This window comes from Chlorocebus sabaeus, unplaced genomic scaffold (genome assembly GCF_047675955.1).
Source record: "Chlorocebus sabaeus isolate Y175 unplaced genomic scaffold, mChlSab1.0.hap1 unalloc_scaffold_676, whole genome shotgun sequence".
Taxonomy (NCBI): domain Eukaryota; kingdom Metazoa; phylum Chordata; class Mammalia; order Primates; family Cercopithecidae; genus Chlorocebus; species Chlorocebus sabaeus.
Genome location: NW_027328010.1, coordinates 24,878 through 48,520, shown reverse-complemented (window position 1 = coordinate 48,520; position 23,643 = coordinate 24,878). Strand labels below are relative to the sequence as shown.

The 23,643-nt window shown below is 48.2% G+C and overlaps 1 protein-coding gene and 1 pseudogene across 9 annotated transcripts; one reads left to right on the top strand and one right to left on the bottom strand.

Moving 5' to 3' along the window:
• Window positions 1–1,668: 1,668 nt before the first annotated feature.
• Window positions 1,669–20,849, bottom strand: LOC119623811 (presequence protease, mitochondrial-like). Of its 9 annotated transcripts, none has more exons than XM_073014310.1 (6): window positions 20,095–20,539; window positions 14,929–15,031; window positions 14,720–14,809; window positions 14,205–14,287; window positions 13,804–14,001; window positions 1,825–2,058 (listed from the first exon to the last, which is right to left on the bottom strand). In XM_073014310.1, the coding sequence occupies exons 1-6, from the start codon at window positions 20,144–20,146 to the stop codon at window positions 1,985–1,987; spliced, it is 600 nt and encodes a 199-aa protein (XP_072870411.1). In that variant the 5' UTR covers window positions 20,147–20,539; the 3' UTR covers window positions 1,825–1,984. The 9 variants fall into 9 exon arrangements, with proteins under 9 accessions (XP_072870418.1, XP_072870411.1, XP_072870415.1 ...); XM_073014314.1 differs by lacking the exon at window positions 1,825–2,058 and adding an exon at window positions 7,745–8,073 and having other exon boundaries at window positions 20,095–20,537; XM_073014316.1 differs by lacking the exon at window positions 1,825–2,058 and adding an exon at window positions 7,745–8,102 and having other exon boundaries at window positions 20,095–20,531.
• On the top strand, window positions 2,065–13,257 carry LOC140711339 (ATP-dependent 6-phosphofructokinase, platelet type-like; annotated as a pseudogene).
• Window positions 20,850–23,643: the final 2,794 nt, after the last annotated feature.

Here is a 23,643-nt window from a genome sequence, read left to right as displayed (position 1 = left end):
TCTCCCCCCGGAGGTGGCCAGCATTCCTGTTAAACGTGGCGTAGGCAGAAGGTGGGCGCTGCTGGGGAACTTGCTCATGTTCCTGTTTTCTGATTGGAAATTCAAGGTTTCTGCACATCCTACATCGAAGTTGTACATTGCTAAGACTGTACACATTTCAACACTTGTGTTTTTTTTTCTGCTTTTCGGATCTATACAACCTGGCATTTGGCCGTGGCTTCCAGGACAGGCTGGATGCAGAGTGAAGTCCTCTCTGCACTGTCGATGTTTGCAGATGTCTTTTTGTATAAACTTTTTCTTGAGACTTTCAATTGCCATGCACATAACTCTACCAGTTACAATCGTGAGCTAACAGGGGTTTTTGGTTTTACTTGGATGAATGTTTAACATTTGTATGCTAGATTTGGGGGTGGAGGTCATTTATCTGCTTTTCATTTCCTCCTTGGTTATACTTAGTGACTTTCAGGTAAAGTGTGGAAGGCGTGGTACAGTGTGAATTGCAGGTCGCACTGTGGTGCAGTGGACGAGAGACGCGGGCTGCAGTGGTGTGCACAGTGCATGAGAGAAAAGAGACTTCCATCCTCAAGGGAAACACACAACAATTTAAAAAACTGATGATCTAGCTTACATGAGGTCCAACAAATTCAGTTTGCAAAGTTTAACTTCTAAGTTAATTTAGTAATTTTTCCCCTAAGTCATTAAGTTAGTAGCTTATGTTCAAATATATTTCTTTTGTCTAAAGCAAGTCATAAATTCTAAAATGAATGACTAAAGATGTAATAATTTAGGCATACAGCACCTGAAGAGAAAATTGACAGTATGCTAAAATATTGGATACAGATGCTTAAAAAATATAATGTAGCATTCTTCCAATGCATGTGCTTTTAGCATGTAACTTGGTGAGTGGTTTTGAGCTATGTTTGTAGGAATGTGTATCTTTGAATACTTCAGGGCACCACTGCAGATGTGTGCGTGAGATGTGTAAATACTGAATGTTCTTCTCCCTTCCCTTAAATGAAAAGCATTAGCTCTCTTTTTTGTATTTTTATTTTATTTTTATTTTATTTTTATTTTTGGAAGTAGACTCTTGCTCTTGTTGCCCAGGCTGGCATGCAGTGGTGCAATCTCGGCCCACTGCAACTTCTGCTTCCAGGGTTGAAGTGATTCTCCTGTCTCAGCCTCCTGAGTAGCTAAGATTACAGGCACCCACTACCATGCCCGGCTAATTTTTGTGTTTTTATTAGAGATGGGGTTTTGCCATATTGGCCAGGTTGGTCTCAAACTCCTGACCTCAGCTGTGATCTGCCCACCTCGACCTCCCAAAATGCTGAGATTACAGGCGTGCACCACCGTGCCCAGCCAGTTCCCTTCTGTACTGATTTATACAGTTTTTGCTTTTTTTTGAGAAGTGGTCTCACTCTGTCGCCCAAACTGGAGTGTAGTGACGCAAACCTTGGCTGACTACAGCCTTTACCTCCTGGGCTCAGGTGATCCTCCCATCTCAGCTTCCTGAGTAGCTGGGAATAGACACATGTCACCACGCCCAGCTAATCCTTTTTTTTTTTTTTTTTTTTTTGTAATTTTAGTAGAGACAGGGTTTTGCCATGTTTTCCAGGCTGGTCTCAAACTCCTGGGCTCAAGCGATCTGCCTGCCTCGGCCTCCCAAACTGCTGACATTACAGGCGTGAGCACCACATCTGGCAGTTTTTTTTTTTTGGTCCTTCCAGGATTAGAAGTCGATTTTCAGAAAACCCTTCACACTTGCAAACTTAATTTTCCATAATAATATGCCTCTAGGATAAAAACAAGACAGAAACAAAGAAGTATGTGTGGACTGCAGTTAAAAATTTTCAACACAACATAGCTTACGAGAGGTGACATTTACAAAGAGCAGGAGGGCCCGTTCAGTGCCTTCCAGGCATTGGCAATGGCGGTCTGTGGGCGACCCTAAAGTGTGCAGCGTCCTGAGATGTGATCGTGGTGCTCACGCTTTTACCGAGGGCCTCGCAGGAGTACCGGAGGCGGCTCTTCTGCAGGCGGCCAGCCAGGCGGCAGCAGCTGGAGAAGGAACAAACGGTAAAAGACAGACGTACACGATGTTATTGTGGCAGAGAGGTTAAAAGCAGGCTCACTTTGTTCTTCAAGTTTTAAATAACTAATAATGAAGTCCTTAAATATGTATTGCGTTTCTGGATTTTACAGCAGTTGTGGGTGTGTCTGTCTCTCTAGCTCCCGTTTGGGTGCTCCCTGTGAAGAGATCTCAGAGATGCCACCTTTCTTTGTTGAGGTGACAGTGTCTGGAGAGCTGTGAACCCCGCGGTGAGGGGCGGGTGACTGACCTGGGGGGAGGCTGGGTCAGCGTGGGGATCCACCCCCACTCCACCTTCCTGTAGGGAATCCAGTTGTAAGTCTTTATGATATGGGTAAAAGGAACCTGGAAGAGGTGTTATTTTTTAAGAAGTAAGTGCCATGCTCTTTTTTCCTCATTCTTCTCCGTGTTTAAGCAGCATTGAAGGATAAGGCACTACTAGCATGTTTGTTTGGAAACGATCTTGTTGGTTATTTTACATTGAATATGATACTAAGGTTGCCTGGTAACAGAAGTTTCCCTTAACAACATGGAACTCTGTTGAATCTATTGTCCCATTGGCTAAGCCTTCTGAAGTCAGTGCGGTGGCAGCTGAAGAGGCCGCTTCCCCTTGGAGGAAGCCCCTGGATTGGCAAGAGGCAAGGCCCTTGACTGAGGGAGTGAGGCCAGTTTGCAGGGACCCCACATGGCACCTGCGGCTCTCTCCTGCCCCCTGCTGGCTGGCCAAGCAGCCTCGCGACAGTGTGCTCAGTGTGAATGTTCACTGGGCAGGCCAAGGGTTTTGTTCCAGAAACACTGACTTCAGAAACGGCCGGCCGTGTGTGTGGAGCATGGCTTACGTGTGTCTTAAACCTCTTGAACAAAGCAAGTTGATGTTTCAAATGCAAGAAACATCATTTCCTCCCATTGCTTTCTTTCATTTATTTTAGCAGTGTGTTTCTTCTGTGTTAAGAATGAGCCAGATTTCCCCCTCACCCTTTTCTAGCTTGGCTTTATGTCAGTCACACTGGCCAGAACAGGGTAAATTTTTTAGCTTCTCTGCCTTAGGAAGAACCTGTCTTTATTGATTAAAAGTGAGAGGATATATCCAGTCCTTGGGGTCGTGTTTCTATCCCTGCTAGACTAGGGGAGTGGTGAGCACCATTTCTCTGGAGACTGCCTCTCCCGCCTGCGTTGAGTAGCGAGGCCGCAGGGTCAGCTGTGGGAGCCTGCAGGAAGGGGTTTGAGTGCCTGGTACGTACGAGCTCTGGGACAGAGGCGTGCCCACTGGGGGCCACTGCCTGGAACCACAGCCTTCCTGGTGAGACGAGAGGTTCTGAAGAGAGCCGAGATCATGCCCTCCTGGGCAGGCAGTTTCACCAATATGTGCTTTGGAAGGAGTGGATTCTGCCAGTCATGGGCGTGGTGCTGACACCCTCATGGTGGCCCCCTCCGGTCCCTGATAAGCTGACCCAGAGAGGGTCCTCATCTGCAAATGGGACAGTGGCCCCCTTGGCACATGGGGTTACATCAGTGACTTGGCCGCCTGGTGCCTCCTGGAGAGCAGCCGCTGGCCTTTACCTTAGATGTTCACGTCCAAACCAGCTCCAGAGTTTGCATGAAAACTCCCAGCCCTGTTGGAGACTCCTTAGTTCAGCTTGGCACAGAACCTCGGAAAACAGCAGTTCTGTTCCGGGTTCTTCCTTCAGAACTGAGTTCCAGTGCAGGGAAGGGAGCGGAGGGGCCGTGAGGTCAGCTGCAGCCTCCTGTGCCTCCCACTCGAGCTGAGGGCCATCTCTCTCCTGGGCTTCTCCCTGTCGTGTTCCCTGGTGCTCTACTGGCTTTGCAGAGGTTGGCAACGGCTCGTTCCATGGACTTCCTTGGGCCCCGCGCTTGACTCCTGTTCACTGAATGTCGTTAGGGTCCGGCCATCGCTGGCTTTGCTCTCCTTTAGCAGTTTCTAGATGTCCAGGCTTGAAACACTGCAGGCAGGCAGGGCCATGCTTGGGATCAGCCTTCTTCTTGTCAGTACTACTTTGACTAATTGCCTGAGGCACCGCCGGAGGGACTTGCTATTTTTAGAAGCTAATTCAGGTTTAAGACGCCATCTAGGTAATGAGAGAGTTCAGGAAAGCTGTATCTGAGCTCCAGTAAAGGCGGACTCTTCCGTCCCAGCTGTCACTGTGTTTACACTCAGAGGAGCACACGATCGGGGGCGTGGCTCAGGTGTCAGCGCTGCGCTGTTCCACGCACCCACAGCAGCAGCCTGGTGGGACTAGAACTCAGACACGCTCGGGCACAAATCAGCCTCTTGGGAGAGCTGCTTACCTGCAGAATTCTTTTGTCATTAAGTGGTTGATGTCATTCTTTGAATGAGTGACAGTAATTCCCCACCTCAGGGTGGGCTGCGGGGGAGATTCAGTTGGAAAAATAACCCATAAGGCTTTGTGGCTCTGGGGGTCCTGATGCCCCACCCACATTTTCCTTCCCATGCCCGGGATTCTCTAAGACAAAGGGCAAGTCTTAAAGCCTTACGACATCCTAAGTCTTAGATCGCAATTAGAGAGAGAACCCAGTACAGGTGGAACAGTGACACCCTCAGAATTCTGCACTGGCCCTTCAAGAAGGCAGTCGTGGGCTCTTTGGACCCTTGACGGGCTTCTGTCCTCTGTCCTTCCTAAGCACAAAGATGGGAATTCTTCCCATTGCCTGTTTCTCTCCCCATCTCGGCTTCTACACAATGCAAAGTGGCCCGCTAACTAGAGCCCGTGTTCACTTTTGAACACATCAACCAATTATTTTGGGAGGAAAAGAATCTGCCAAAGAAACAAAGTATAGGTTGGAATGGTTTAATGAAGCCTGTGTTTATTCAACAAAGTGTGTTTTAAAATTTCATCCGAAGATCTCAAGTGAAAATTTCCCAGTGGGTGTTAAACTTTGGTGCACAGACTCTCATGTGGCCCCCAGTCTCAAGTCCACACCCCCACTTCATGCTTTTACTCTTGGCTGAGTCCCATGGAGGCCGGTTAGGGAATCCTCCAGGATCAGCCCTTGACCAGGATGGCTGGCTGGCTGGAGAATACTGTGCTTATGTCATTCAGAGACAAGCATTTCTTGAGCGCCTGCTGTGGGTGCTTGGCCGGGTCCTGCTGATGGTGCAGTGGTGGAAGTCCAGCCCACAGTTCCTGCCCTCATGGAATTTGTAGCCTAGTGAGGACTGCAAGTCAAATAACCACGAGCTAACTGCAGGGAGAGACTCCAGGGTGATTTCTATGAAGAGAGGACATGGGGTGCCCCGAGAACCCCTGACAGACGAACTTTGCCATTAGAAACCAGGCGGCATTTTCGTGAGAAAATGACATTTCCCTCCTGGTCAGAGCTGAGGAAGGTGCCTGTGTGTGTTCCGTGGCTGCTGTGACCCTGACCACACACCTGGGGCTGGAAAATAATACTCACTGTCACACAGTTCTGGAAGGCAGGAGCCATGGACTGAGGCCAGTGTTTGCTCCAGGAGAGTCCCTCGTGGCCCATTCAGGTGCCCAGAGCTGCGGGCCTTGCCCGCCTTGTTCCCTGGTGCCGCCTCCTCCCATGTAGGTGTGCAGCATCCTGCTCCAGGGCCTCTACACCCCTCATCTGCTGATGCAAGTGGTGGCACTTAGGGCGCACCTGGATAGTCCTCAGGATTCCTTTATCACCGCATGAGGGAACGTTCTCAGGTTCCAGGCATTAGGACCGGGATTCCTTTGGGGGCTGCTCTCCCGCCCACCACTGTACCTGAATGCACACAGCAGCCAGCATATCCAGAGGCCCCAGGAGGACCTGAGGTTGCTGGATCTAGAGCGGGACCTGGTATCAGAAGCAGGCGGGGCCAGGGATTCCCGAGAAAGTCTTGACGTGTACTTGAAGTGAGCCAAAGGGTTTTGAATGACTGGATCAGATTTATGTTTTTTATAGATGGGTCTCCAGTCTGTGTGAACAGATTGGAGGGTGCCGGGATGGGAGCTGAGGCCCAGGCAGAGGTTTTGCAGAGTCCCAGGAGAGGGCGCTGCAGCCCGGACTCGTGTGTGGGTGGGAAGGTGGCCGATGCATTTCTCTGCTGCTTTTCTCCCCACTGAGCTTGGGTCCTCGTGGAGGGCGGATGGCAGACATTTCACTTGGGGACCTGATGCCTATGCATCCGAAAGACTCCCCAGGCACCTGGGTCTAAGAACCACCGTCTGCCTTTGAGTAGAGTTTCTATAAACGTAACATTCACTGATGAACGGAAGATGGCCACAGATCTAAAATCACAGAGAGCTTTAATGGAAGAAAATAGAAGATCACAGCTGTTCCCATGGACTAAGCTGGTAGGTGAGAGCCCCCTAACTTCTCAGCTCACACCTAACGGTGTCCGTGTCTGGTGAAAGCTGCTTCAGCAGGGACAGAGAGCAGCGTGGAGTGAGCTGGCTTGTGGGGTCGTCTTTTCAGTCTCCTCTTATGGGTCCTGGGAGAAGGGAGCGGCAGATGGCCAGGCCCCCACCACAGGTCATTGAGGTCATCTCCAGGTGGCTGCCACGGTGGGGTGGGGGGGTTGGGGGCATGTTCACACCCACTCCAAGGGCACATCCCGGCTGCTGTACACCCTTCACCTCTGCGATGCTGGGACCGCATGCTCAGGCGCGGTGGGGGCCCTTGCTGCACTTACTCGTCGGGGAGCTCTGGGATGGTGGGTGCACCCTGGCCCTGGGCTGGAGTGACTGATCTCTGTGACCAGACCTGCGACCACATCAAGCAGTCCGCCAGCGGAACCAAGCGGCGCGTGTTCATCAAGTCCATGGGCGGCTACCGTGGCTACCTGGCCAACATGGGGGGCTCACGGCCGGAGCCGATGCCGCATACATTTTCGAAGAGCCCTTCGACATCAGGGATCTGCAGGTATGTGACGGGGGCTGGCCTAGGGGGACCGTCCCCTTTGGATCCACTCGGTGCTGTGGAGTGAAACATCGTATCTAGGGTGGTTTGCTTTTCGAGGGGGCATGGAGACAGGTACTACAGAACACGCCATGCTTGATGCCCTTCGCATTGCCCAGATGCCTCTCCCATGTGTCAGGTGAAGGCGGACGTGCCTGGTTGAGGACACCTTCTAGTCTCTTGTGTGAAACACGAGCTTGTTTTTTTGATGTAGTCTGTTGTGTAGTTAATGTTTTCTCACTTCTGTCACAAACGATTTGAGCGCCTCCGCTAACAATCACCACCCACGTCTGCAACTGGCTCTGAAGCTTGCTGCAGCTTCTTTTAAATCTTGAGGCCTCTGATGCTGCGTCTGCCTCTAAACTGACACACACACGGCCGTGGTTTTTTGGCATCTGTGGCTCTTTTAGGGAAGAGTGTCACCGAGCCCGGGGTCTGCCCCTGCTTGGATGGCACAGCAGAATCCAGGCCTGGACCCTGCAGTGTTCAGTTACTAAACTCCATGCAGGATGACAGGCCTTGGCAGATAAAATGCAACTTGAACAATTGTCTTTAGTTAGTTATATAAATAAATATATAATGTTATATATTGCTCTGCAACCCAGGTTGGAATGCAGTGGCATGATCCCGGCTCGCTACAACCTCCGATTCCCAGGTTCCAACAATCCTCCTGCCTCAGACTCCCGAGTAGTTGGGATTACAGGCACGTGCCACCATGCCCAGATAATTTTTGTATTTTTAATAGAGATGGGGTTTCACCTTGTTGGTCAGGCTGGTCTCGAACTCCTGACCTCGTGATCTGCCCATCTTGGCCTTCCAAAGTGCTGGGATTACAGGCGTGAGCCACTGTACCCGGCACCATTGTCTTTTAAAAGGTTAGGATGTTACTTGTTTCTGGGCCAAGTAGATCAAGTAAAAAGGGCCTTGGCGTTGTCACTAATTATGTGACATGTGAATCACGAATTTCTTCACTATGTCATATTAAATACTTGTGGAGTCATTCACTTCATCATGATGTTTCTGTCAGCGGTGGGTCCCATAAGATGATATTGGAGCTGCCCCAAACAGGTGCACTGTTATTTATCTTTTATAGAAAGATTATATATATTAAAAAACATATGTTATATACATATATATATATATTTTTTTAACTGTGCTTTTCTACATCTAGACATGTTTAGATACACAATTGCCTGCAGTATTCAACAGTCTCAGACATTTAGGTTTGTAGTCAGGAACAACAGATATGTGGCAGGCCCTGCCTCCTGGGTTTGTGAGAGTTCACTGTAGGATGTTTGCACAAGGCTCAAGTCACCTAGCAATGCATTTCTCAGAACATATCCCCCTGTTATGTGACTCATGACCATATTTCAGAAATCTGTCCAAAGATCCTGCTTCACCAGCATTCAACCTGGCAAGAGCTTCAGAAGAGAAATTATGATTTTTTGTTGTTGTTGTTGAGATGGACGCTTGCTCTGTCACCCAGGCTGGAGTGCAGTGGCACAATCTCAGCTCACTGCAACTTCAGCCTCCTGGCTTCAAGTGATTCTCCTGCCTCAGCCTCCCAAGTAGGTGGGACTACAGCACCTGCCACCATGCCCGGCTAATTTTTGTATTTTTAGTAGAGACGGGGTTTCACCATGTTGGCCAGGCTGGTCTCAAACTCTTGACCTCAGGCAATCTACCCGCCTTGGCCTCCTAAAGAGCTGGGATTACAGGCATGAGCGACTGTGCCCAGGCTCCTACTTTGTGAAATTCTGCCACCGTGCCCAGTGACAGATTGATTAGATGTAAAAATCTCCATTTTCTTAGGATGAGTCATTAGAGAATTACCTCCCTCTTGTAATCCTCCCAAGATGATCTGATATAGGATGTTACCCTTTTCTAAGACAATCTGTTCCTTAAGAAATCTGTGTGTCGATGAGAGTTTACAAAATTCTCTGATCAGACACGGTTCATCAGGCCGTCATAGGAGATTCCATTGAAAGGCCACAGGTCGCTCTTTTCCTCTGAGAGCGCCGAGAGAACATCGTCATGAAAATAAGGAGCAATAGAGCCATGAATGAGCACTAGGCCAGTCACGGAATTATCATCTTCAGAGGGACCCTGTTGATTCCGGAAGGCGTTTCTAGTGGCCGCTGTGAGGGCTGCTCACATCAGTGCCCTGTGCTCAGCATTCATTGCTGCAGACGTGCTCTCGCCGCCTGGGGAGGCTCCGCGAGACCCAAGCTGTGAGAGCTTGCAGCCTCCTTGGCCACACTCACCACCACGTGTGGTTGGCACTTCCTGCCCTGCAGGACCTGGCACACAGTAGGTGCTTAGCAGAAGTTTATTGTCTGATTAACAAAATGCTCTTTTCCAGTCCAATGTGGAGCGCCTGACGCAGAAAATGAAGACTACTATCCAGAGGGGCCTTGTGCTCAGGTGAGTGAGAGACCAGGGCTGATCTTATGGTCACCGTAACACTGCGGTTCTTAGATTCTGCTCTGTGACTTTGGGCTGGATGAGTGGTAATTTCTTTGCCCCTGGAGTGCACTATACGCTGAGCAGTTGCAGAACAGAGTCGTGGTGTGTTGCTCTACAGACTTCCCCGCATTTAGACAACTAAAATTTTTGCTTTATAGTCTTACTCTTTTAGATATCTTAAAATCATTTCTCTAATTAGCACCTGATGTTTATGAAGGAAGAAGGAAATAGTCATCCCTCTTAGCCTTAGGGAATGTGTCCCAAGTCTCCAGTGGGTGCCTGAACCTGGGGATAGTACCCGCCCCCTGTATACATGAGGGGGTGGGTACTGATAACCATCTGATAACCAAGGCGGCTACTGAGTGACTCAGGGACAGGAGGCACAGACAGCATGGAGACTTAGGGCACAGGGATGATTTGCGTTCTGGGTGGGAAAGAGCAACACAGCACGAGATTTCATCACTCCCTGTTAGCTGGGCTTAGGTGAAATCGACATCCTGTGTCAGTTTGTTGTGTCACATTATGTGTCGCGTGTGTTGTCACTATACAACAAAACGATCTGCAGTGTATGCATACACCCAGTTAGCTGGGAGACTTTTTTTTTTTTTTTTTTTGAGACAGAGTCTTGCTCTGTTACCCAGGCTGGAGTGCAGTGGCGCAATCTTGGCTCACTGCAACCTCCACCTCTTCCAGGTTCAAGAGATTGTCCTGCCTCAGCCTTCTGAGTAGATGGGAGTACAGGTGTCCACCACCATGCACAACTAATTTTTATATTTTCAGTAGAGATGGAGTTTCACTGCGTTGGCCAGGCTGGTCTCAAACTCCTGACCTCAGGTGATTCGCCCACCTCAGCCTCCCAAAGTGGTGGGATTACAGGCGTGATCCCCACCATGCCCAGCCAAATCATCTAAACTTTTAAGTCATGCCAAACATCACCAGCTTTAGGATTCTTTTGTTGGTGAGGTTTGAGTAATGGGGATTTTAAGGGAACTGTCAGCTTTCATGAAAACAGTGACAACCCCACTACTTGGAAATGCTTATTCAAATTAAACACTTCATCGAGTTAAAAACTGGAGCTTCCTAAGATTTAAAATGGATTATCAGACATGTAATATACTTGACACTCACCCCAAATCAGAATGACCTGGAATGAGCTGCATGCAGGCACACACATGTCATGAGCTGAGCCTGGGACACAGCGGTCCAGCATTCCTAACTCACACACACTCCTTCCTCACAACCTCCTATTCTTTATACTTTTAAACCAGAGCCCGTGAATTTATTCCAGAGAGCTGATGAATCCCCTGAAATGATGATGAAATAGGAGGCGTATGTGTGATTTTGTTAAAGAATCCACAACGTTTATCAGATTCTTAAAGCTGCGACCCATCCCCACCCCAGATGAGTTTATGAAATCCTGATTGAAGATTTTAAAATATTGGAGATTGTTAGTTGACTCATTCCATTTATTAAAATCCTCCTCTTACTGGGCAGGGGGAACACTTGACACTTTTGCTTAACAGGCTGAGTTCAGGCTACAGGAAACAGAGATTGTGTTTTTTTCTGTTCCAGCTATCCATAAAGACCTAGAAATAAAAACGTGAATTCTGTGAAATAGAAATCGTCATTTCTATTTAACAACAAAGTGTTACTGTATAACTGATATTTCATATGACTCTAACCACCAACAGGGTGGGGCACCCTCTCCATTTGATAGAAACTTTGGAACCAAAATCTCTGCCAGAGCTATGGAGTGGATCACTGCGAAACTCAAGGAGGCCTGGGGCAGAGGTAAGGGGTCCGCGGAGGGAGGCCGTCTGCCTTGGTGAAAATGCTGTCCTATCGGGGAGAAGTAGGGTATACTGGTTCCTTCTTCAGTCCAGTACTGAGCTGCGTGTGATGTTCTAACTCCTGCTGGTCTCTGAGCGTTGCTATTTAACCAACCTTGGATTCCTGGGATAAGGTCAGCTTGGGCGTGGGTAACATGTTCTCTTTTATCACTGCTAGATTCAACCTGAAGTTCTTTTGTGCAGGCTTTTTGCTCTGGAGATCTTGAGCATCAGCCCGCAGTTTCCCTCACAGTTTAAGTGGGGCCTTCTATTTTTTGGATGTATGTTAGGACAACCTCCTTGCAACTCCATCTGTCAGAACTTCCAGTTTTGAGGAAGATTTGGCTGCTGAATGAATTGTTCATGTTTGTAGAACTATGCATGTTTTTCCTTAAATCAGTTTTGTAAGTTACATATTCTAACAAATCTTTAGATAAACTGAAAAGTTTTAAAAAACATGACATTTTGTATAATACAATTGTTAATTGTTCCAATGTGGCTGGTCCCCACTCATTCCTGAGTGGCTGTTTGTGCCAGCATCTTTCTTGCCCCCACCCCCCTCAGCTTTCTTCAGTCATACCAGGTGTGTGCTTTTTTAGGGCAAACCATTATCACTGCCAATGTGCAACGTAGAAGAATGACAGTCTACAAAAAACAGTGATGTGAACAGTTTCAATTGGTTTGTCTTTTTGAAGAACTGACTGATTCTTTCTACATCGATTTTCTTTTGCTAATTTAGCTATGGATGTTTCTCACTCCTCTGTGTGTGTATTCGTGGGCATCAATTTCTTAAGGTAATTTCCCTATTCCACTATTTAGTGAAAAATTCTCTCCACTGAGAGGAAAAACAAAAGTTGCGTTCCAGGAAGCCATCAGGGCGATCCCACAAGAGCAGAGCTGCCCAGGCCAGGCGCTGGCCACACTGTGCAGTTGTTCTCAGCTGTTCTCGGCCGTTCTTGGCCATTCTCAGCCTCCCCCAGGCTTCCAGGCCAGGTTCAGGATGGTTGCCAGGAATCTCACTTCTCATCTCGCCCCATGATTCTGCTCTCCCACCTGCCCATGTGACAGGGTGTTGTTAATCTTTTTTAAAATCTTTTATAGGAAAAAAATTTACCACCGATGATTCCGTTTGTGTGCTGGGAATAAGCAAAAGAAACCTTATTTTTCAACCTGTGGCAGAGCTGAAGAAGCAAACGGATTTTGAGTAAGTTGGGGTCTTATTGCCTTAGCAAACCCAGCCAACGTGAGTACAGGACAGGAGAATGGCCATTGCTGTTGCTTTCAGCAACTCATTCAGGGGTTTGAGGAACTAGATTTTCTGAAGCTCAGTTAAAAAATACTAGGTCTTGGCCAGGCATGGCGGCTCACACCTATAATCCCAGCACTTTGGGAGGCCTAAGTGGGTGGATCACAAGGTCAAGAGATCAAGACCAGCCTGGCCCACATGGTGAAACCCCATCTCTACTAAAAATACAAAAATTAGCCAGGTGTGGTGGTGTACACCTGTAGTCCCAGCTACTCAGGAGGCTGAGACAGGAGAAATCGCCTGAACCTGGGAGGCAGAGGTTGCAGTGAGCTGAGACTGCACCTCTGCTCTCCAGCCTGGGGACAGAGCCAGACTCTGTCTCAAAAGAACAACAATAAGAAACCACCACTAGGTCTTTGGGAAGAATTTTTAGAAATATAAAAGCAATGGTTTCATTTGACTCTGAAATTGGCTTTATTATCTAGTTGATTCAGCCAACCCTACAAACCCTGTGTTTCTGGCAAGATGGCTCACTGTGCTGGCCGTGGCATCTCCCAGCCTCACTGCTGTCCCCCCATCCCTCCACAGGCACAGGATTCCCAAAGAACAGTGGTGGCTCAAGCTGCGGCCCCTCATGAAGATCCTGGCCAAGTACATGGACAACTATGATGTGTCGGACTCAGGCCAGCTAGAGCACGTGCAGCCCAGCCCTGGAGCGTCTGACCCAGTCCTGCCTGCATGTACCTGCAACCTGGACTCACCGTGGACCATCTGTTTTTGTAACACTTAAGTTATTTATCAGCACTTTCTGAAAGTATTTATTGACATTAATACCTAACAAGCAAGCACCTGTCACCGACCGTGTGCCCCACCAGCTCCAGTGCGTGCTGTCTGGACTGTGTCTCATGCTTTCAGATGTGTGTATTAAACGTTTGCCTACAACTCCAACAGTCCTCCGTTTTAGTTTTTTAAGTAGGAGATTAAAACCTCAATCTATGGGTGGCTACTAATGGTTTTCTCAGCACTTTTGTGGGCAAAGATTATAAAAATATTTTTAGTAGGGATCACTGAACTATGCACAAGTCATAAAAGGAGAACAAAGCCAGTAGTTTACACAGGCCAAGGGGAATGCCATGTTTATTGCCATGTGTCAGTTTCCAACCACAGCAGCAGGCCAGGACCCTGGGCCTTGACCCCAGGCTCCTGCTCTCCTTAGAAAGTAAAAGAGAACACATGAATCTTACCTACTCGGCCTCTTGATTGCAATCCTAGCTGCATGTTAAAACCACCAAGGTGGGGGTTTGAAAAATCTGATAGCCAGTTTCTCGTCCAGTCCAAGCCACGGTCCTTGCTGGGACCTAATTTGGAATTCTCTGATGACTCTTGCCAGAGTAGACATGGGTGCTGGCGTGACGGCCCTGCTGCCCTCGTGGGCCCACCTCCTGTAGGGACAGCGTTTCTGCCTCTTAGCTCTAGGTTGCAGGAGACCACAGCTGTGCCTCAGAAACGGCGGTGGAGAGCTGTGTGGAGGGAGAGGAGACCCCAAAAACAAGCTGTTTGGGAAATCAGAGTCCAACGGCCAAGAAGAGCTGGCGTGGTGGCTCTCCTTTCTGGCTCTGTGAAGACGAAGCGAGCGCTTACTCACCCCAGCCCACCTGCTTCTCAGGACTGCTTCCATCCGGCCGCCCCGTTGAACTTCCGTCTGTTAGGAGGACGCTCCCACAGGGCCTCGGTGTAATCGAGTTTCATGAATCAGCACAGGCAGACACAGGACACCTTTGTGTACCTTTTCATTTTACTTCTGTTTTTTAGTAAAAGCCCTAAATGCTACTTAAGATAATGACTCAAGCAGAGGTTAAATCAGAGTTGCCCTTTATTTTTAGATTCTTAAATATTCTAGAACTAATGAGGTAAAACAAGCCTTTCAGTCAGTAGAAAGTGAAAATTCTACGTGGTGCATCTTTGGCATTTCGTGTATGACTATTTCAATGGACATCTTCCTGGTCGCTCTTAAGATTGACTTGCCAGTCAGTTGGCAACACTTTAAGAATGGCATAATATTCTTGGAAAAGCAGTAGCATTTCTGACTTTTCATATTCAGCTCTAGAGGCCTATTGTCTCAGGGGCTCCTGCACAGTTGGGGGCACCAGGGCCGCTCACCTGATGATCCAGGATGGGTCCTTGGCGATTTTGGGATTCTCGGGTCTGAGTATGGCCAGGCCATGCGTGCTCTTCCCAGTGCCGAGGTACCTGAGAGGAAGGCAGGCGAGGTCAGTGAGGACTGGCTTCTACTTCAGTGCCGTTAAGGTCTCCAATCCCGGACGCTGTCTCCCCCACTCCCCGCTCCCCACTCCCCACTCCCCACTCACCTATCGCTCATGGCCAGGAGCTTCTTGTGGCTGATGGTGAAGAGCTGCTCCCTGTGGGCCTGCTTCATCTCATCCGAGAGGCCGTACAAGAAGTGGTCCATTCCTAGAAGACAAACCACAGGCACAGGGGGGCTGCCACCCAGGAGCTCGCACAGTGGGCTATGCCCTCGTGTCCCAGAGGGGACAGGTGCATCTCACTGTTACTTCACATACGTGTTTCAACCACAGGGTCATGTCTAACAGCCCAGAGATCACACCCTGACCTCCAGCTCCCACGAGCCACGCTGACTCTTACCAAGGCCTGCTTCTGCAGCGTGGACGCATTCAGGACCACGTGAGGCTGATAATGCTGTGAGCAAAAGTGGCTCTACAGTGTAATGTGGCCAGGCCTGGGCCGTGGTCACGTCATCCTTCCACACGAATGAGCCCAGTCACTGCCGTGGGTTGGCCCCACTGGGCCTCAGGTCAGTAAAACTGAAATGACAGGATGCACTCTTCTCGCCCAGATGTCGGGAAGCGTGTTTCCAAGGCCAATATTTAGGGTGTCAGACGTGGAAATCGTATCACAGGCAAGGACAGAGGCGCCAGAAGCTGGTGCTCCTGCCTGTGCATGAGGGAACTCGGAAAACAGCAATGTCATCTGCGAGGCTGTGGACTGAGATTCTCACTGTTACACTCACAATACCTTTGTATGAAGGAGCGACAGGATCATCTACGGTTGAGAAGACAAAGTTTGCCTTCGTCAATGTCTTGCTGTGTGAATTTTCCAGATTTTGCCCAGTAAACCTTCCCAAAAGATTGGAGTGTCTCTATTGCTTTTGGGTCCCTAGGAAACCCAGAGAAATAAATAGGCAAGCATTTTACCAAAGGACAAGTTTATGACAAACCTGTGACTTAACAGTTCAACATCTTCTATGGGTTAACAGCTCTATTTTACATCTGATCTAGTCCAAACAGCCCCCTGACAAATTGCTCAATTACTCTCAGTGGAAGTTTAAATCCGATCACATAAGACTTTCAACACGTTCTCCCTCTTAGACAGGGTCCGTCTGCATAAAGTCCTCCCCAGATGATTTAAATCCACCTCTCTGTGACATCAGAAGAGGAAAGATGTGGAGGGTGGGGGCAGGTCAAGATTACGAGGAAATTACAGAAGACTCACATGGAAAAATCAAGCAAACAAAGGTTTTCCTTTAATCTCCCTTAAGGACACACCCAGGGCAGTACAGGAATCAGTCTGAGGGGGCTGATCCAGACTTCCCTTTGTGTAAATGGAAAGAGCCCAGCCCTCCCTCCACCCTGAATCAGAGCTGCAGAGGGGTTGTGAGCTGCTTCCCCATCCTTGTCTAGAAGAGTGGCTTCCAGCACAGCAAATGGGAGAACTCAGCAGGGTGGCAACGGCTACCGACTTCTCTACCTACGTGCCTGCTTACCTACCTACCTACCTACCTAATCTATCTCTGCATCCACGAGCCAGGCTCTCATTCGCCCAGGCTGGCGTGTGGTGGCACAATCTGCTGACTGCAGCTTCAACCTCCCTAGGCTCAAGGGATCCTCCCGCCTTAGCCTCCTGTAGCTAGGACCACAGGCACTTGCCGCCATGCCTGGCCAGCTCCTTCTTAAAAAGTGTCAGAATACAGGTTCTCTTGGGCAGCAAAGCCATACACAATCAAGAATTTATTATTTTAGAATAACGGTGTTATGTTTATGAAAGCTAACAGTTGCATCCACATCAGGCACCTCCAAATGAAATGAGCTAAGAATGTTCTCAGGCTGTATCGCAGCCCCTCACCTGGGGCCTGTGTCCCAGGTCCCCCAGAGCAGGGTTGCAACCTCAGACAGCCACTATGGATACTGTGTTTTTCTCCTATGCCTATGAAAAAGTCTATAGATTAGGTGCAGCAAGATATTAACAAAATACAACAATTATACTGTAATAAAAGTTATGCTAAGTAAAACAAGCGTTCTGTGAACAGAAGCTCTTGGACACCCACAGCGTATCTGATGACCTAGATGGCTACTGAGTGACCAACAGGCAGGTACCGTAGACAGCGTCAGCTTTCATCCCACTGCTTAGAAGAATGGTGTACAATTTAAAACTTTGGAAGTGTTTATATCTGGAATTCTCCATTTAATATTTTCAGACCAAGGGTGACTGGGTAATAAACCATGGAAGGCAAAACCATGGATGGAGGCACTACCGTGTTCTGCCAAAATATGCTGGCTTAAGCCAGGGTTTACTAAAGACAGAATGCTTCCCGTTTACGCTGCTGGCCCCAATCCTTGCACCAGAAAGGACATTGCTGGGTGTGGCTAAGTGCTCGAGAAGTGAAAAGCAGCACATAGAACAACTTTTGTCTAAAGTTCACTGCAGTAGAAGAAAATGACACTGATAATCATGAGTAGGAGACTAAAACACCGTGTGCGTCCCAATGTGTGAACTAGAGCAAAGCTCACCTGTAAGAGTAAAGGGTGAAAACCCCACTGTGGCTGAGTTTTGCGCCTCCACTGTAAGCGCCACCTTTTTCTCGAATTTCTGTATGTAGGAATTTAGCAGTCATCAAACATGCAAGGATTTTAAGACTGAAATTAATGATTAAAAAATGCAAGTTTAAAACACCATGGCTGATAAAAAAGCATAGACAATGAAGTAATTATTGGATTAAGTGAAAATGAAAATAAAATCAAGTTGTACAATAATGCCACATAAATTACGGTCCCATTTTTTTGTTCTTGTTTTTTAAGAGATGGGATCTTGCTCTGTCGCCAGGCTGGAGTGCATAAGGGCAATCACAGCTCACTGCAGCCTTGAACTCCTGTGCTCAAGGGATCCTCCCACCAGTCTCCTGAGTAGCTGGGCCTACAGATGCGTGCCACCACGCCTATTTTTACAATTTCTGTAGAGGCAGGGTCTAGTTCCGTTGCCCAGGCTGGTCTTAAACACCTGGCTTCAAGTGATCCTCCTGCCTTCAAAGTGCTGGGCTTACAGGCATGAGATTTTCTTTTTAATTAACAAAAACTAAAAAGCACAAGGAAGCACAATTTTCAAGCAGTTGTCTTGGATTACATGGTTGAAAGCAGTGGTGGTGGGGAGGGAATCTAACACTTCCAGCACCACACTGCTTAACTTGTTCCAATGCATATGTGGCATTTTTAAAATCTGGTGAAGTAGAAAGAGGTTATTTCTATTGTAAAGGCAAATGTGCAAATGAATATTTAAATGTCTCACATCAGGATACCAAAAAAAAAAGGAAACTGAAGTCAAACTCTTTGAGTTTTATAGGAATCCCTTAAGAAAACACACACTCTCCGATACATCACATTTCCAGGAACGGGCCTGATTTCATCTGCCTTCCACTGCGAATCGTGACATCACATTCTAGATGATTCCAGAACACATCCACCTCCGACAGAAGGCAGGGCAGACAATGATGGTAGCGTCTGCAGCAAAGACACAGGCTCCTTAAAGACGCCCGTGGCGAGATCAGCCCCGGGTCACCACTTCCACAGATGTGCCATTTCCCAAAGCAGATGAAGGGAGTCAAATAGGCCAGGTGGGAAATCAAGGAAGGAGTGGGCGTGTTCCCAGTGGCTGTGCTGGGAGAAGTCATGACTATCTCGTGTGGGCCCTCCAGGAGAAACCCAGTGCCACTTGGGTGGCTGGGGCGTCATCAGTTGGGACCAGCGAGGTCGGAGCCAGACCCTGGGGGACGGAGCCTCTACAAGCACCAGCAGGGATGGCCTTCCATCCATCCATGCATCCTCCTCCTTGAGAAATTTCTGTTACTTGTATATTAAAAACACATGCTCACTGTTGAAAGATTATAAAATACAAAAAACAAGGAAAAAAAGATCTAGAATCCCCCTGGCCCAGGGGGAACCTCCACATTTTTAGCGTTTTCTGTCTGCATTTTCCTATTGGATGGTGGAAACAGACCACTCTTCTGCTGGCACAGCAGACAGATCTGTTTATCTCCTACAAATATGGAAATTAATGAACAAAACAGCTGACCACACACCTCTTTTCTACAGAAGAGCTCTTTCTGGGCCCCCACTGCAGCCCCATATTTCCTCCCACCTGGCTACACACCTCCCCATCTGTGGTCCTACTGTGACACACGTACACCCTGGAGGCCCGGCACCTTCTCCTATCAGGATAGACTGCCCAGGCCTAAGCCTGCCTTCCCCTCTCTACCACTCGGGTGGCTGGGGCACCATCAGTTGGGACCAGCGAGGTTGGAGCCAGACCCTGGGGGTCTCCTCCTTGGTTTAGTCCCTCATGGGGGTAGCTGCCTGGGACAAGGATACAGGAAGTGAATTTCCGGGATATAACATTTTTGCACAGATCTGTGTCATCCACACCCAACTGACAGGTCCCCAAAAGTGTATGTCTGTGAGTCTGTCCTCCTGGTCTGGCCAGTTTCCACAGATGGGATGAACACAGCCGAGGGGCAGCCACACTTTGGAAGAAAGGGCTGGAGGGCCAGTTCGTAGGCTGCAAACTCCCTCGCCCCACGCCACTTTGGGAACAGGCCTGACCCTCACTCTCGGCCGTGGCTTTGGCCGCTCAACCCCGGGCCTCCTTCCCTGAGCTTCTGACTTGGTGGGGAGACAGGGGAGGCAAACTCCTCAGAGGGACTGTGAGGCAGCCTCCAGCCCTGCCATCTGCAGGGCTCTGCAGGACCACCTGGTTTCTCCCCACTGCCCTGTCCCTCTGTGGCCCCGGGTCAGGCACCCCCCACCCACCCACCCACAGTCTGGCTCATGAGGTTCTCCTGCAGCCCCCATGGCTGCCTGGGTCACCTCCCACTCTCCCTTGTGGCTTTGTGTCTTGATCTACCTTTGCTGCCGTTCCATGCATCTGTCCTCACGAAGGCTTAATCTACCATGTTTATCAGAAGTCTCAACCTAAATTCATTCAATTTCCACCTAGAGATGAGGGGAGTACATGGGGCATTTTGAAAGGAGTTTGTGGTTAGGGCCTTTGTTCATAAAGACTCTGCTGTTTAAAGAGGGCTGCTCGTAGACTCACAAAGCCCCAGGTCCAACACTCAGAGTCAGTGCAGACTCTTCCTGTGCTAAAACATGCCCTGTGAACTCGAACAGGCTTGACAAGTTGCTTCTGTAAGGCTCAGGCCTGAGAGATCCCGACCTCCACCCTCCTACCTGGCATGATCTGGGTCCGTGTAGGGGACAGTTCGGATGCATTCGCCCACATAATTCACCGGGAAGTGCATCAGGAAGTGAGTCTTCATCTGCCAGGGCTTGAAGGTGGGTTCCTGAGGGATAAGGTGCGGTCAAAGGTGGCTGTCCTATTTTTATTTTGGCCTTTTCTTAGTGTGTGTTTTCTGTAACTACTGCTGTGTAGAACTTCTATATGAGTTTTAGGTTGTGAATCTTGCCCACCCAGAGTTCCCCCACCCCAGAGAGCCTCCACTTCGGCCCCCCTGGGCTGGTCCTGCCTGTGCTCCGCTTGGTGTGAATGTTGAGTGTGATCGGTCCACAGGGCTGCTTGACCCTGCGTCTCCTTCCTTCTTGTTGCTGAGGCCAGTTCTGTTCTCTCTTTCTCCACCTGAACTGCACTTGAAGCCAAGATGAAGGATGAGAAGTGGTTGCTAAGAAGGACCCCCTTGCAGCGAATTTGCTGTGAGGAGGCTGTGCTGGCCCAGCCTGTCATTTCCTTCTCTAAGCTCATTCCAGAGGTCGGCAAGGGGCAGCCTGTCCCTGCCTGCTCTCGTGGCCTGCGAATCAAGAATGGATTTTACATTTCCAAATGATTGAACAAATAAAAAACTAACACTTCTGTGGGGAAAAGAAAGAGAGATCAGCCTGTTACTGTGTCTATATAGAAAGAACTAGACATAAGAGACTCCATTTTGTTCTGTATTTGAGATGCTGTTAATCTGTGACCCTACCCCCAACTTTGTCCTTGCAAGAGACACGTGCTGCGGCGACTCAAGGTTTAATGGATTTTGGGCTGTGCAGGATGTGTCTTTGTTAAATAAGTGCCTGAAGACAGCTTGCTGGTTAAAAGTCATCACCATTCTCTTAATTTCAACTGCCCAGGGACACGTACATGGCCAAAGGTCGCAGAGACCTCTGCCTAGAAAAGCTAGGTTTTTTTTTTTTTTTTTTTTTTTTTTTGAGACGGAGTCTTGCTCTGTCACCCAGGCTGGAGTGCAGTGGCCAGATCTCAGCTCACTGCAAGCTCCGCCTCCCGGGTTTACGCCATTCTCCTGCCTCAGCCTCCCGAGTAGCTGGGACTACAGGCGCCGCCACTGCGCCCGGCTAATTTTTTATGTATTTTTAGTAGAGACGGGGTTTCACCGTGTTCGCCAGGATGGTCTCGATCTCCTGACCTTGTGATCCGCCCGTCTCGGCCTCCCAAAGTGCTGGGATTACAGGCTTGAGCCACCGCGCCCGGCCCGAAAAGCTAGGTATTGTCCAAGGTTTCTCCCCATGTGATAGGCTGAAACAATGCTGCTAAAAGGTTTATGGAGATGTTTGCATATGCATCTCAAGGCACAGCATTTTCCTTTAAACTTATTCATGTCACAGAGATTTTTGTTCATATGTCTTACTGCTGATTTCCTCCCTACAATGATCCTATTGTCCTGCCACTCCCTTATCTTTAAGATGGTAAAGATAATTATCAATAAATACTAAGGGAACTCAGAGACCGGTGCCAGTGTGGGTCCTCTCTAAGCTGAGCGCCAGTCCCCTGGGCCCACTTTTTCTTTCTCTATACTTTGTCTCTGAGTCTCATTTCTTTTCTCAAGTCTCTTGTTCCACCTAACGAGAAACACCCACAGGTGTGGAGGGGCAAGCCACCCCTTCATCTGGTGCCCAACGTGGAAGCTTTTCTCTAAGGTGAAGGTACACCAGAGCGTGGTCATTGAGGACAAGTCGATGAGAGACTCCCGAGTACGTCTACAGTCAGCCTTGCGGTAAGCTTGTGCACTCGGAAGAACCTAGGGTAACAATGGGGCAAACTGAAAGTAAATATGCCTCTTATCACAGCTTTATTAAAATTCTCTTAAAAAGAGGGGGAGTTAAAGTCTCTACCAAAAATCTAATTATGCTATTTCAAACAATAGAACAGTTTTGTCCATGGTTTCCAGAACAGGGAACTTTAGATCTAAAAGACTGGGAAAAAATTGGCAAAGAATTAAAACAAGCAAGTAGGGAAAGTAAAATCATCCCACTTACAGTATGGAATGATTGAGTCATTATTAAAGTAGCTTTAGAACCATTGCAAACAGAAGAAGATAGCGTTCCAATTTCTGATGTCCCTAAAAGCTGTGCAGTAGATTGTGAAAAAGAGGCAGGGATAGAATCCTGGAAAGGAACGGAAAGTTCACACTGCAAATGTGTAGCAGAGCTGGTAATGGCTCGGTCAATGCAAAATGTTTATGTTAATCAATTACAGGAGGTAGTATATCCTGAAACGTTAAAATTAGAAGAAAAGAGTCCAGAATTAGCAGAGCCATCAGAATCTAAACCACGATGGCCAACTCCTCTTACAGCAGCTCAGATGCCTGTAACTTTGCAACCTCAAATGCAGGTTAAACAAGTACAAACTCCAAAAGAAGATCAAATAGAAAAAGATAGAGTCTCTGGCATGGCAATGCCAATCCAAATACAGTGTCCACAATACCAGCCGGTAGAAAATAAGTCCCAGCCGCCAGTAGTCTATCAATACTGGCTGCCAGCCGAGCTGCAGTATCGGCAGCCCCCAGAAAATCCGTATGGACAACCAGGAACATTTCCACTGCCACAGGGCAGGGTGCCATATCCTCAGCCGCCCACCATGAGACTTAATCCTACAGCACCGCCTAGTACACAGGGTAGTGCAGTACATAAAATTATTGATGAGGCAAGAAAACAAGGAGATATTGAGGCGTGGCAATTCCCAGTAATATTAGAAGCAAGACCACCTGGAGAAGGGGTCCAAGAGGGAGAGCCTCCCATAGCTGAAGCCAGATATCAGTCTTTTTCTATAAAAATGCTAAAAGAAATGAAAGAAGGAGTAAAACAGTATGGACCCAACTCTCCTTACATGAGAACATTATTTGATTCCATTGCTCATGGACATAGACTCATTCCTTATGATTGGGAGATTCTGGCAAAATCATCACTCTCACCCTCTCAGTTTTTACAATTTAAGACTTGGTTGATTGATGAGGCACAAGTACAGGTCCAAAGAAATAGGACTGCCAATCCTCCAATTAACATAGATGCAGATCAACTATTAGGAATAGGTCAAAATTGGAGCACCGTTGACCAACAAGTAATAATGCCAAATGAGGCCATTGAGCAAATCAGGGCTATCTGCCTTAGGGCCTGGGAGAAAATCCAAGACCCAAGAACCACCTGCCCCTCCTTTAATACAATAAGACAAGGCTCTAAAGAGCCCTACCCTGATTTTGTAGCAAGACTTCAAGATGCTACTCAAAAGTCAATTACCAATGAAAATGCCCGTAAGGTCATAGTGGAGTTGATGGCATATGAAAACACCAATCTTGACTGTCAATCAGCCATTAAGCCATTAAAAGGAAGGGTTCCCGCAGGATCAGATGTAATCTCAGAGTACGTTAAAGCCTGCAATGGAATTGGAGGAGCTATGCATAAAGCTATGCTTATGGCTCAAGCAATCACAGGAGTTGCTTTAGGAGGACAAGTTAGAACATTTGGGGAAAAATGTTATAATTGTGG

What these genes read in the sequence shown, in the direction of transcription:
- LOC119623811 (XM_073014310.1), bottom strand. Translation starts at nt 20,146, where the DNA reads ATGTGGGCGAATGCATCCGAACTGTCCCCTACACGGACCCAGATCATG. An exon ending in ACGGACCCAGATCATGCCAG is followed by an intron (nt 15,032 to 20,094) that starts GTAGGAGGGTGG and finishes TTTGTCTTCTAG; the next exon opens with GAATGGACCACTTCTTGTAC. An exon ending in GACCCATCCTGGATCATCAG is followed by an intron (nt 14,288 to 14,719) that starts GTGAGCGGCCCT and finishes GATTACACCGAG; the next exon opens with GCCCTGTGGGAGCGTCCTCC.